Source organism: Pituophis catenifer, unplaced genomic scaffold (genome assembly GCF_029215685.1).
Source record: "Pituophis catenifer annectens isolate HBS135680 unplaced genomic scaffold, rPitCat1.0.hap2 SCAF_2, whole genome shotgun sequence".
NCBI classification, from domain to species: Eukaryota; Metazoa; Chordata; class Lepidosauria; order Squamata; family Colubridae; genus Pituophis; species Pituophis catenifer.
In genome coordinates, this window is record NW_027256882.1 from 104,070,072 (window position 1) to 104,085,177 (window position 15,106).

General features: G+C 38.4%; 1 protein-coding gene across 1 annotated transcript in view; it reads left to right on the forward strand.

The window, feature by feature from the left end:
• The window catches only part of FSTL4 (follistatin like 4), a 447,062-nt gene that overhangs the window by 396,663 nt on the left and 35,293 nt on the right, over positions 1 to 15,106 (forward strand). Inside the window, exon 7 of the mRNA XM_070933914.1 lies at positions 2,505 to 2,625. Within this exon, the coding sequence (XP_070790015.1) occupies positions 2,505 to 2,625 (121 nt within the window). The remainder of the gene's footprint in view (positions 1 to 2,504; positions 2,626 to 15,106) is intronic.

The window sequence follows — 15,106 nt, forward strand, 5'->3', positions numbered from 1 at the left end:
TGCCTTTGATGTAACTGTATGCAAACTTACATTAATTCATTTAAATTTTACCAACCAACTAGCATAAATGTCCAAGAAAGCACCCAGCAGATCCAAACATCAACCCATGTTAACATTGTGGGGAGGGAGATTCTGGAATAGTGGAAGGACCTGTGTACATTTAATCTGAAGATTTGGGGAAAGATTTAACAGAAGATTTAGAAGAAAGCAAGAGAGAGTTAACTTCCAATATTGGAAGGCCTGTCATACAGAGGAATGAACAGACTAGTTTGTTTGCTTATCAAATTTGGAAGGCTGCCTATTTATCTGGGCAGTGAATATACCATTAAAAACATCAGCCATAAAACAAAGCAAAATCCAGGTCGTGGCTCTCTTATTAAAAACATAAAACATCTTCATATCACTATGAGGGCTCCCAAACTAATGCCTGGAGGAAATACCAAGTTTCTATAGCTTCTTGAAAGGCCACTATGGTTGAGGCTGTCCATATTTGGAGGGGGCTGTTTGATAGGACAGGCAACATGACAAATTAAGCATACTTCCTAAGGCCCAAAATGTGATATTGTCTCATCCAGAGGACCTAAAGCTTATTCCCTCTGTGCCAGATCAGATGATGCAAGTTGAAAACATTAGTCTGAGATGTTCCCACAAACAACCTGGGCCCATAAATGTAGATCTTTAAGGATGTCAACCAGCAACTTGAATTGCACTTAAAAGCCTACTATTATATGGGCATGCTGCGTTTTGTTTTTCCAGAGAATAGGACTGGAACTAACAGGTGGAAAGGACAGAAAATAGATATTGCCCAAAAAAACATAATAATAAGCAAGCAAACAAGCAAAATAAATAAATAGGGAATAACTGCAGGTTATTTGGCAGACTATATCTGAAAATCAGCCTATCACATATGAACACTCTAGACTTATGTGATCCATTTCAAATTGCACACTGCTCCCAATTTGGCAATGCAATTATGGGAAGTTGGGAACAAGCATGATACAGAAAGTTGACTAATACAGCCCTTTTTCAAAAGGATTTATTCTAGCTGGAATTTGGTGATACAAATAGCATAAGAATACAATAAATCATTAAAAAGGGAAGCAGCTTCACAGCTTGAAAAGAGTACTTATAGGGGAGCCCTGGTGGTGCAGTGATTAAAATGCACTACTACAGGCCAAATCTGCCTACAGCCTGGAGTTTGATCCTGATGGGGCTCAGCCTTGCTTCCTTCCTAGGTCAGTAAAATGAGGACCCAGATTGTTGGGGGCAATATGCAAATAATACTGATATTGTAAACCACCCAGAGAGTGCTGCTCTTATTTCTTATATAAACTGACTATATCAGCTTTAGAGGTGGTGGACTTTGATTTAGGAAGATGTTTAAAGAAAGGTTGACCATTTTTCAGATATAATGGAATTGCAGGATTCTGTCCTTGACCAAAGGAGGTAGAATGAAATGACTACTAAGACCTTTTTCAGCTCTAACATCCTATAATTCTATGTATCAGTTCTGGAACTCCTGAATTCCTTTCTTGAAACTGAGAAGTAAAAACAGTGTTATTATTTTGTGTCTGATACATAAGAGAACATTTTCTTTTTCAGCATGAAAGCTCTGTATGTAAAAGGGTACATTTTGCACATGTCATCCCCTAAGCTAATTAAAACCAGAAGATAATTCTTTAAGCTAATTAAGTATGGTTTTTAAATGTATTGTTGTGGGTGGTGTATAAAAGTATAAGCAATTCAGCACAGCCAATTCGTGCATACTAATGAAAATAGAAAAACAGCTGCTGCCTGTGTTTATTCATCAATATACAAGCTTGTATAGCATCATTTGGAACAATGTGATAAGGCCAATACCCGTATTTGGAAATCTCACAAATATTTCAATTTCTCAAGCAGAATTATCATTCCAAATTATACAATAAGCAATCCAAGGAAAGAGGAAGGGTTTCCCCCCCCCCCCAATGAGATAAGCCATAATATAGGTAATTAAAAATCAGAAGGCCTTGTTTAAAAGAGAAATAACCTTCTTATCCCTATTTCATTACTAATTTTGGGGGAGAAAGGGATGGAAAAATACATTTACAAAAGTATTTTTTTCAGATAACTGAAGGCCAGCTCAAGTATTTCATTTAATAGATAATGCATGGAGCTTTCATTTCCAGTCTCCGCAGACTAAAGCCATCCCCAGAGTAGTTTGCCTTGTAATTTGTCAAATCTTCCATTATAGACTCAGTGTATTGAATTTTATGTGCATACGCTTTTTCTAGAAATCAGAAGCTGATACTCAGTTGCAATATTTTTTTTTCCTCATTTTGGCATTTGCATGTGGCCTCTTATTCATTTCGCCTGCGAATCTACACATATTAAAAATGCAATTCAGAGGGGAGAGCAACTGTCAAAGCAATCAGTGTTAGCTTAGCTTCTTGCAGCATTTCAAACACATTTGCTAAATGAGAGGTTTCTCCTTCCCCCACCCTCTTTTTTTTGTTTATTTACAGGATTTTGGAGAAGATGACTCTCTCTACATAACCAAGGTAACAACTATTCACATGGGCAATTACACGTGTCATGCCTATGGCTATGAAGAATTGTATCAGACCCACATTCTTCAGGTGAATGGTTAGTAAATGGCACATATGACAATTCGCTGAACATTACTATTTTTTCTTAGAAAAGTAGCAAAAGCGCCCACCATTTTGTATCGTTTCAGTATTAGTTGTAAATGGGAAGATATCTCTCGGTTAATTTCTCTAGAGTAGAATACAAATACACAAGAAATATAAGGTGTTTGTGCATATGTGTGTGTGTGTGTGTGTGTGTGTGTGTTAATTTGTTAATCTTTTTAAATATTATTTTGTTACTGTAACAAAAATATTAGGAAATGAGAGTTATGAAAATATGGAATAAAGATTGTAAATAAACAAATGGTTGTGCAACAAGATTTTTCAATTAGGCGCTTTGCTCAATGAGGAAAGGCATGTAACACACACAGATCTCTTGGTCTATTGTGTGAGGGTGTGAAGTAACCACAGCTGCTGGAGGGCTCAGCATAGCTATGTTCTGTGCATTATTCCAGCAGAATAATTGAAGAGAGTGGTAAAGCAACACAGCAAGTTTTCAAGCAACTTAAGAGTATTTCATGCTTTATACTCCATATCCAAAGGAGGATTAGATAAAAAATGTTGCCCTGTTTTTAGCTAGCAGAGAATAATATCAGCGTTCTTAGAGTAAAACTTGTTTTAATTGCATTTGTGGCAAACTGGACAAAATATGCCTTAACTGATCTATATTGTTTCCATACTGTTGGCAAAGGTCTCACTAAGGCTGATAAGTCTACATTTCTCTATATTATGAAAAAATATAACATAGAAGACCTAATTGACTAAAGTGAAGGTGGGCATAAGAAGGCAATACCTATGGGCTCGCTTGTTGATGATAGTGGCATAAAGACCATGACTTGAAATGTAAAAAGAGTAAGAGGTTGAACAGCATGAATTAATAAATTAAATGAATAAAATAAAATAAAAAAGAAAGATATATTAGATCTGAATGAAGATGGTCTGAGTGAGCTAAATGAATATATGCATAGGGTATGACAATTTGGATTTGAATTGGCTAAAATAAATCTCTAGAAGCATGAATTAATGTCATCTGTTGTACTGATAATAGTAGGTGTATGGAAGTAGGAATATATAGATTGGTGATAGTTATATGGTACTCCTGTGAATGATGAAAATGAAATAATTAAATATGAGTTCTGAGGGAAATGGGGCATGTTCTGAAAAATGGGATCCAAAGGAAGAAAAATGTCAATGGAGAAGCTCAGTCATCCAGGTCATTGTTGTCCCAAAGGTGCTTTTTCAAGAGGCAACTAAACTTTCTTGTTTTTCTTTGAAGACATTTCACTTCTCATAGAAGAAGCTTCTTCAGCTCTGCCTGGATGGCAGGAAATGGGAGGGTTTACATCCCTTGCCAACAGCTGGTCATATAGATTCTTTCAGAGGATCATTGAGGCCACTTGGAGGTTTGTGTCCTTAGGGTCATATAAGTAGTAGAAATGGGTGTGGAGCATTCTTGGAACTGCTGAAAGGACTATGTTGTGAAGCTGTGCTTTCTGTAAGATGTTTTCTGCCCTGTGTCCCTTCACTGTTCAACACAAGGTGCAGGCTGTTGGGGATGAGTATGTGTTGTCTGCATTTCAGCCCGAAGTGCAAATGGTTCCTGTAGTCTGCATTTTTTTCTGAAAATCTGTTCATACTCCCTCACCATTCGAAGGGTTTTCATCCCAAAGTGCATAACTAAATGTCTATGGAGAATCTCAGTCATCCAGGTCGTGGTTGTCCCAAATGTGCTTTTGGCTCTAGTCAGAGCTGAAGGACTTTCTTGGATGAGAAGCGAAACATCTTCAAAGAAAAACAAGAAAGTCCAGTTACGTCTTGAAAAGGCACTTTTGGGAAAAGGGAAGAAAATCTGACCAGTTGATAAGAATGAAGGGTAGGAACAATATGAAATTGTTTTGCCTTTTTTATGAAGACACCAGAGTCAGGATTACACTTTTCTGCTGTTTGCTTTATCCCACTTTCCAGAATTAACTCCAATCTTAAATCTTAATTCACATTTATGTTTATGAAAAAAGGCTGAGAGAATTAGTGCAGGATACAAGGTTGATAAAACTTCTGAATTTGCTACAGCTCATTTTTCATACAGCCTGTTTGGTACAGTGAATGGAATAAAAGGAAGGAAGTGAAAGAAAGTGGGTCTCTAGACTTCTGCCCCACACTCCTAGACTAAATTAAAGGCAGTGGTGGGATTCAGCCAGTTCACACCACTTCGGGAGAACCAGTTGTTAACTTTCTGAGTAGTTTGGTGAACTGGTTGTTGGAAGAAATCATTAGGGCAGAGAACCGGTTGTTAAATTATTTGAATCCCACCACTGATTAAAGGGCTTTATTAATATTAGGTAGCAGTAGGATCCAAATACAATCTGTCATGTTATCTTCAAAATGAGAAATATCCAAGTAATCAATAATCAAAAGTATCAATGTATCTTAAAATAGAACCACAAAACCACCAATAAGACAAGAACTCTGAAACTGTGGTACTCTATGATATTTTAAGGTTTCAAATAAGATTAACCTTTCTCTTCACCTGGATGTGACAAATTCAGAAATCTGCCCTTAGTAATATAATTTACCTAAAGTTAAATTGGTACCTTGAGAAGTGCAATGGTTTGGAATGTAAGACTGACAGAGCAAATCTTCCATACAAAGAATTCCTTTGAGATGAATGACATTCTTGATAATAAAATGTTAGAGAATTTGGTCCTGGCTTTTGTACTCAAAGAAGCAAATACATAAAAAGAAATAACATGGTAACCCTCTTGAGTATGTGTGGTGAAAGGATGAGAAAGTGGGGGTTTTTGCTGCATTTAACTGCTTCTTTAGAATATTGTTGAGATACATAATTATATAATTAAAACTATTTTTAAGGCTTTATTAGTCAAGAGGCATCAGCTGCAGTCCTAAAGTCACAGGCCATGCATCTACTTAGAATTGGTTTGATGTAGTATAATTTTGTGCCCAGAGTCCTATTAAACTAATATGTATATGTTCTCATAAAAATGTGGAACAACTTTTCATCCGAAAACCATAATGATGCACATTAAGTTCTATTAAAAGGGAATCAATAAAAATATTCAGTTATGTGATTAAGTCCTAGTATTTTCAATACAGTTAGAATTAAGCCAACACCTAAGAACAGAATAACGAAGTTGGAAGGGACCTTGGAGGTCTTCTAGTCCAACCCTCCGCTCAATCAGGAGACTCGATAACATTCCGGACAAGTGGATTTCCAGTCTCTTCTTAAAAGCCCCAGTGATCACCCACGTGGAGAGAAGTAAGTAGTGGGGTACCACAAGGCCCAATGCTCTTCAATATCCCCATAAATGACTTAGATGAGGGAATAGAAGTGTAACTCATCAAACTTACAGATGACACTAAACTGGCAGGAATAGCCAACACCCCTGAAGACAAGCTCAGGATCCAAAAAGATCTTGACAAATTTGAATAATGGGCTGTATCCAACAAAATGAATTTCAATGTGGAGAAAAGCAAAGTGTTAACATTTAGGCAGGAAAAATCAAAAGTATAAGTACAGATTAGGCGAGACCTGGCTCAAAAACAGTAACTGTGACAGGGACCTTGGAGTCCTAGTGGATGATCACTTGAATATGAGCCAGCAGTGTGCGGCAGCAGCCAAAAAAGCTAATACAATCCTGGGTTGTATAAACAGAGGCATAGAATCAAGGTCACATGAAGTATTAGTACCACTTATAAAACTCTAGTAAGACCACACCTGGAATACTGCAACCAATTTTGGTCACCATACTACAAAAAAGATGTTGAGACTTTGGAAAAAGTTCAGAGAAGAGCAGCTAACATGATCAAAGGCCTGGAGACTAAAACATACGAAAAACGGCCGCAGGATTTGGATTTGGCTAGTCTAGACAAAAAAAGAATTAGGAGTGACATGATAGCAGTATTCCAGTATTTGAGGTGCTGCCACAAAGAAGAGGCGGTCAAATTATTCTCCAAACTTCAGAAGGCAGGACAAGAAACAAGATTTGGAAACTAATCAAAGAGAGAAGCAACCTGGTATTAAGGAGAAACTTCCTAACAGTGAGGAAATTAACCAGTGGAATAGCTTGCCTTTAGAAATTGTGGGAGCTGGATGTTTTTAAGAAGAGTCTAGACAGTCGCTTCTGAAATGGTATGTTGTAGGTTCTCCTGCTTGGGCAGGGAGCTGGCGTAAAATGTCCCTTCCAGCTCATTCTATTCTATTCTGTTCTCAAGGCAAGCTATTCCACTGGTTAATTCCACTGGTTCTCACGGTTAGGAAATTTCTCCTTAGTTCTAGGTTGCTTCTCTTCTTGATTAGTTTCCATCCATTGTCTCTTGTCTTGCCTTATTGTGCTTTGGAAAATAGGTTGACCCCCTCTTCTTTGTGGCAGGCCCTTAAATATTGCAATACTGCTATCATGTCACCCCAGTCCTTCTTTTCACTATACTAGACATTCCCAATTCCTGCAACAGTTCTTCATGTGTTTTAGCCTCCAGCACTCTCTAATCATCTTTGTTTCTCTTTTCTGCATTCTTTCCAGAGTTTCTACATCTTTTTTATAATATGGTGACCAGAACTGGATGCAATATTCTAAGTATGATCTTACTAAGGCTTTATAAAATGGTACTTGTACTTCATGTGAACTTGATTCTATCCTCTGTTAATGCAGTCTAGGAATGCATTGGCTTTTTTGGCTGTTGCCACGCACAGCTGGCTCATATGTAAGAGATTATCCACTAGGACTCCAAGATCCCTCTCACCTAATCTGTACCTGTACATTTGATTTTTCTTGCCTAAATGTAAAATCTTACTTTTCTTTACGTTGAATTTCATTTTGTTAGATATGGTCCAGTATTCAACTCTGTGAGATCCATCTGGATTTTGAGCCTATCTTCTGAGGTGTTGGCTATTCCTGCCAGTTTAGTATCATCTGCAAATATGATGAGTTCCCCTTCTATTTTCTCATCTAAATTGTTTATGAAGATGTTGAAGAGTACTGGGTTTAAAATGGTACTTAGGGTACCCCACTGCTTATTTCTCTCCATGTAAATGTAGTTCCATTAAGGAGTACATATTGAATGCAATTTGTCAGCCAATTACAAATCCATCTGGTGGTGATGCTGTTGATCCCAAATTAGCTTACCAAGAAGTAGATTGTGGTCTACTTTGGCAAATGCCTTACTGAAATCCAAGTATATTAGGTCCACTGCATTTCATTGATCCACTAATTTAGTCGTTTTGTCAAAGAATGGAATAAGATGTTTGGCATGACATGATCTGTTTTTGACAAACCCGTGTTGGGTTCTAGTTTTGACTTTGCATGCTTCTAGGTGCTCACAGATCTGTTGCTTGGTTTTCCAGGATCTTCCAAGGTATTGATGTCAGATTTATTGATCTGTAGTTTCCTGGATTTAGTTTTTTTTTCTTCCTTTTTTGAAGATGAGAACCACATCAACTCTTTTCCATTCTTATTATAGTTTCCTGGTATTCCAGAATCTATCAAAGATATGCCTCATATTTCTCCTGCTATGAAAGATATACCTCACATTTCTCCTGCTCTGCCTAAACAAGCTGTTTGGCTGAGAAAACTCCAAGTATAGTCCTGTCAGATCTTACAAAGCTTACTTCTCTCTCAGGCCCTTTGTCACTCAATTTTGTCCAGTTCTTGAGCCTGGAAATTTATGTTCAGATTCTTGGTATTTTACCCATCAATCATACTTTGAGCTTCTCCTAGTCTTTCACCTATTTTATCATGCACCTGTGCATTCAGACAGGCTGTATGAACTGGAATAGTATAAGTATTCATTATACAGTTTATCATACATCCCACTGAGCTCATTATACAACATGATCACTAGAAAAGAGAATATGCTGGGCAATCCTGCCGAGAGGTTACATTAAATTTAAATCAGCATTATTTCTGATCTTGGTTTCTCTGCTTTCAGTAATAGCTTTCCAAAGTCAGGGCTTTGGCTTTCTAGATGAAAAGGAAAGTGAGTTCTCTGAGGCATCTTCTTATCAAAGGAAACTATTACAATCTACACTCAGTTTCATGGACCTCAGTTTAGCAGAGTTTGTATGATGTATAATTAATGCATGCATAAATTCACACTTTCCATTTGAGGTATTTTTAAAACTCCATTTGTTATTTAAAACTGAATACTGGCTATTAAAGTGAGGATTTTACTGCACCAATATTTATTTTATTTAATTTATTGGCCACCCATCTTACCATAGGGCAACTCTGGGTGGTTTACAATGTTAAAAAGATAAAACTATACATACCCTATGAACAATACAGATAAAATACTATGAAAATATAAATACTCAACTTTAAGTAAAAGATGGAGAGGGAGGAAGTATGATGAGCTAGGGAGGAGGTGGGATCTGTTATTAATCTATCAACCACCCCCATTGTAAAGCCCCCCATTAAAATCCCACACCAACTATCAGAACCAAATCTTTAATCTCTTGCAGAAGCTCAGGACAGTTGGAGCCGACCTCACTCTGGAGGAGCGGGGACAAGGCATTTCAAAGGGCAGGAATGTCTTCATTTGCCTTCTAGTGTGCCCAAACCACCACAAAGTGCTCGCAAATATATTTAGCGAGTGGACATCCTTTTTGACAGAATGCTGTAGGCTGTGGAAGATATTTGTCTTATGCTGAATTGAGGGTTTCTCAGTTTCCTCTTGAGATTTCCTCTTAAAATGGCTTCTTGCAGCTCTTAATATGCTTCACTATATTCTACATCTCTCCTTTTTTCACTTCAGTGATAACATATTCTGGCAACAAGTTATTGGGGAAACAGATCAAAGTGTAATGGGTAAGGAAAAAAACTGTTTCACCTACAAAAGCCTCATAGTACAAGATAAATTCTTCTGGGATCTCTTGTAATTTATGTTTTAGCAATTATGGGATAAAGGCCCTGATGTTACTCTGGAATGAAATATAACGAGCTAAATAGCCAAGTAAAATGCTAAACAAAATGATAAGATTCTCTGACTAACTGGACCAGGATAGTTTGCATAAAAATTCATGAGACTATTAAAATAAGTTTTAAATATATTACAATGCATGATACTTTTAAAAAGAGCATTAGGATTCTGAATCTCACCTTTTTTCTACATTTATAAATTTAAAACTGGCAGAAGAATCCAAAGCATCAGTGCTATTGACCTTAGGAAAGCTGCCAAAACCTGCCCCTTCTAGAAACCCTTTATAGAATCCATGGTATGTTAGGGTCCCTCCTTACAAAAGGTAAAATAAATACATTTCAGGGGTGGGTTCTACTTACCTTTACTACCGGTTTGTAACGGGATTGCGCACGCACGTGAGCAAAGCAAACGTGCATGCCTTGCTTCTGCGCGTGCGCAGATTGCTGATGATGACATCCAGGGTGGTGGGCGGGGCCTCCCATCGGTTTTACTACCGGTTCTTGCGAACCGGTCTGAACTGGGGGCAACCCACCACTGATACAATTCATATAAAAAATGACAATATTTTAATTAGAATAGCAATCTATTTAGCTGAGCATTGTCTACAGTGACAGGTGGCGCTTCTCCATGTTTTCAGACCAGAATGTTTTACACTCTGTATCCTGATATTTGTGATCCTCAAACGGGGATGCCAAATGCTAACAACAATTAAATACAGTGGCCATTCTCTGGACCTTAGATTTGTAAACTCTATAATTCTAGGGAAATTCTTTTCTGTCACAGAATCTAATACACAAATAATAAAGTACCTTGAGGACTTCTGACCTGCTGTAGGTATATAATATAGGTAATCCTCAATTTAACACATTCATTTAGTGACTGAAGTTATAGCAACCTCCCCAGGGCTTTTTATGACCTGGATTTGAAGTTTTCACAGCCACACACCATCTGTGGTCATGTGATCATATTTTTGGATGCTTGGCAACCGGCCCACATTCACAGCATCTTGTGGTCACATGCAGGGGTGCAATGCTCCTGGTTCAGACCTGATCAGGTGATCCGGTAGCGATCATCGCTGTTGGTTCAGCGATCCGGTAGCGATGGTGGAGCAAAGCTCCACCCACCTGACCGGGTTTTGTTACTTCCTGGTTTTAACCAGGAAGTAATGTGGGGTTTTTTACCTTTTGGGCATGCACAGAAGGTCTGCCGGTGAAGAAGTGATGTGAGAGGTGCAGAAGCTGCCAGTGGGTAGAGCTGCTCTGCTGGGGTGTGCATGGGCAGTCTCGGGAGGGCGGGCAGATGTAAGGCCGACACTGGCAGTCGGGAAGGGGGACCTGCTGCGCTCAGCTGAAGAAGAGCCTCCTTGGGGGAACATGGAGAGGCTCACTCACCTTTTGGAACTGGCACACTCGGTTTCCATGGGGCCTTTGGGCAACTGCCGCCTGCTTGCCTTCCCCTCCACCTCGGGTCCTGCCACCTGCATCCAGCCAATGACGGGGGATGCGCCCAGCGCACCCCACTTGCTACTCCCTCCCTGACTCCACCCCCCAGTCATGCAATTGGTGCACCCCCCAGTCATGCAACTGGCGCAACCTGCACCTCGTCCAGGCTAGCAAGCCTTAATTAATATCGAGTCCTGATTACTCTGGGCAAGCCCTAAGCAATCCTGGGCAGCCTGGGCAGCGATGTTGCTCCCGATCAGGCTTGGGGCCTCTGCGCAGGCATGGAAGCGGCCAGTACCGACCCGAGCACCTGCTGTTTCCTGTCCGCCTTTCAGCTGAGAGGCAGTAGTGGGCCGGCAGTGACTAGGAGATCTGAGGTCGTGGCAGCGGTCCCAGAAGCAGTGAGCAGGAGAGGGAGCCACCAGCAAGCGACAGGACACAGGGCTAGCAAGTAGAGATAGGATGAGGCTTCCTGGGTGGCTGGAATGTGGGGCGGTTGTCTCCATTGGCTGCTGTCCCCGCCGGAATGACAGCCCCGGCACAGCGGAACTGACAATACAGAGAGAAGAAAGAAAGAGAAAGGAAGGAAGGGAGAGAAAGAGAGAAGAAAGAAAGAGAAAGGGAGGGAGGGAGGGAGGGAGAAAGAGAGAGAGAGAGAGAAGAAAGAAAGAGTGACGTGAGTGACATCATGTTGGCCCTGCCCACCCAGTCACACAACCACCAAGCCACGCCCACCATGCCACGCCCACAGAACCGGTGGCAAAAAAATTTAGATTTCACCCCTGGTCACATGAGCACAATGTAGGATATTTTTTTTTGCCAGAAACAAATTTTTACTTGTGTTTTCCAGCAAAAGAATGGCCCATATCAGAAAATTGATTGGCTTAATAATTATAATGTTCACTTAATGACTTCCACAAAAAGGGTTATAAAATCAGGCATGATCATATGGTAACCCACTTAACAACCTGCATGATTTACGGCCATAATTCCAGGCTCAATTACAGAAGTAAATCAAGGATTTTCTGTAGTGTCGCCCAATACATGACAATTTAGAAGTCCCATATAATTCAATGTATCTTTTTCTCAAATCATGGTGTATAGGATGAAAGCATCAGTCATACAGTATGTATCATGAACCATATGTCCAGACAGTTTTCTTTCTTTGCTGAAACTTTGTTGAAAGGCTAGTGTAATCCTTTCTATCCCCACATCTTCGAAATAGTATAAAGCTGGTTGATTTAAGTGTCCACGCCAGCCTTTCTGATAGAAGAAATACATAGACCATAAAACACAAGCCCCATGTGTTGTTAGTCTAGAACTCACAATGTCACTGCACTTTCAGCTTACAATTTGCTCTTTGACTCAGACAGCACTATTTCTTTCTTATATGTGGATGTTTATGTGAATTTGGGTATGAGTGAGACTGGCAGGCTACCTTTTTTAATCTAATAACTTTTCTATTAAAACACTCAGGACAAATCATTTCATCATTAACTTCACTTGAAGAAATATCTATCTGTCATCTTGAGTTTTAGCCAATATTTTCTACCTAACAAAGAAAATTTGTCTAGCAACCATATTTCTATTAAGATTAAGGGCCAATATAATAGAATAGACATATCATAGAGCATAATTGTGTCATAAATCATAAAAAAACCATTTTAGAAGACAAAATGTATCATCCTAAAGTCTTTTCCCAGATCTTAGCTATGGTACATGGAAATTGGCACAATAAATGCATTTCCAAGGTTGTTCCATCAATATCAGAATATCTGAATCATGAGGAACAAATCTCATCCATTGTCTTTCTTAGAAGACTTTTCTGATGGAGCATTGTGGCCTCTATCTGTTTGACCAAGGCTAATAACATAGGCAGAAGGAAAAGTCACATATTGCAAATAATCTGTAGTATACAGTAGCAGCCAAAATTGTGGAAACCTTTTGGGAAAAGTATATTTTTGAGGTTTGGTGGCTAATAACACCACTTTTTTTGGAGTTTCAAGATAATCATATTCCACTGCTGGGATGGCCTGGGAATAGCCCAGACCTTAACCCAATTGAAAATCTATAGAGCCAACTAAAGAAACTTGTTAGTCAGAAGCAACCCAGCAATAAAACCCAGTTAATAGAAGCAATCATTCAATCTTGGTTTCACATTATAACAGCTGCAGAACTAAAAGACTTGGTTCATTCCATGGAAAGATGTTGTAAGGCCATAATTCATGCTAAAGGTTACCCAACTAAGTATTAACTGACGTGATAATTTTTGTATAGCTCATTTTTTCTATGGTCATAATTTTTGTATATCTCATTTTTTCTATGTGTTTCACTTTTCTTCTTTATACTGTAACTGCTAGTTTAATAGCAAATCCTTCATAAAAGTTATTGCATTACATTCTTGATTAAATTATCCTTCCATTGATATATAATTTTATGATACTACTCCAAAAAAAGTGGTATTCTTAGCTAGTTTTAGAAAATACACTTTTCCCAAAAGGTTTCCACAATTTTGGCCACTACTATAATCTTGAAAAGATATAAACATTTTGGAAATTGAGTGTGAAATGAAATACAGGAAATCTTACTTAATGCAAGTTTAACCAATAAATACCAGTAAATAGTAAAATTGAATTCAGCTGTCTCTCATAGTATTTTTGTTAGAGAAAATGAATTCAATTCAATCTTGCCTGCCTGCTTAATCAAAGTCAAAGTCAGAAAGAAAAGAAACATTCCTTTTCTCCAATAGATTATGTGATCATATCACACTAGAGGTTTGTATTTTAAACATCATGTTTAGTGAAAGAAAAGCCATTTATCTTTCCTAACACAATGTTCTTTCTTGGTAAAGAATCTCATAAACAATAATCGGCTATGAAAATGGATAGTTTGCAAACAAAAGAGTCCTTAATGCATGGAATCATTTTCTTTGGTTGCTGCATTTTACAATAAGCTGACATAAATCATCACATTTTCCTTGAAAATGGTTGCCATTGGCTCCTCAATCCAATTTCAGAGATTCCCTCGGAGTATTTTCTAGTAATAGGTATCTATTTTGAACACTATAATATATGACAGTCTAGCATTTAGAATAGCAGTGAGCTGAAAAACACCCTCAATTTCTTCCCTCCTAAAAAAAAATCACAACATTAAAGGCAAATGATTGATCTGGCAATATAAATAACATAGAAAAATGATTCAGTTGGCTTTAAAGCTGAGTCAGCCGTCTTGGTCTTATCTATCCACTCTGGATGGCCACTCTTTAGTATTCCTAAAATATGTCCTAATGTAATCATCTTTTAGCCTTGTTTACAATGCTATTAGTGCTAATAATATACTAATTATTGTAACTTCAAGTCAGTCCTAATTCCTGGTGACTGTCTGGATATGTCCTGGCAGATTTAGGGCAACTTTTTAAAAAGTGGCTTACCATTGCCTTCTTCCTAGGGCTAAGAGAGATTGCCTGGCCCCTGGTCACCCAGCTGGCTTTATGCCTAAGGTTGGACTAGAATACACAGTCTCCTGGTTTCTAGCCTGATGCCTTAAACATGGCACCGAACTAGGTTTCTAATAGATACTGACACTAATGCAAAAGAGTTCTTGTATTGCCCTTAGCTATAAGTGCATACCAGATAAAAACAATAAGTACTTTACTATACATACTACAACTCTTCAAGTCCTCAAGCTCATAGAGAAAAAATAACAGTCTCAACACAAGCAACCTTGATGAGATTAAATATTTATGGCTCCATTAAGATTTTTTGTTCATTTGTTTGTACAATATAATATAATAACAACTGTAATATGAAAACCTATACACAACTTAAATTCCATGTTGGATAATCTCTTTATTGCAACAAATCATAAAGACACGAAATAGTGAAGGTAGTCCTTGTTGTTTAACAACTGTTCAGAGTTACAACAGCACTGAATGCATGATAGTTAGGATCAAACATGATCAGTATTTGAGTACTTGGCAACCTACCCATATTTATGACTGTAGCATGTCCTTCTACTTCCCCTCATCTTCCTGTCTCCCTGTCTACCTCCATCTCTGCCTTTTACAGGATTAGCAGTACTCTTATGAGTTTCTATGTACTCTTT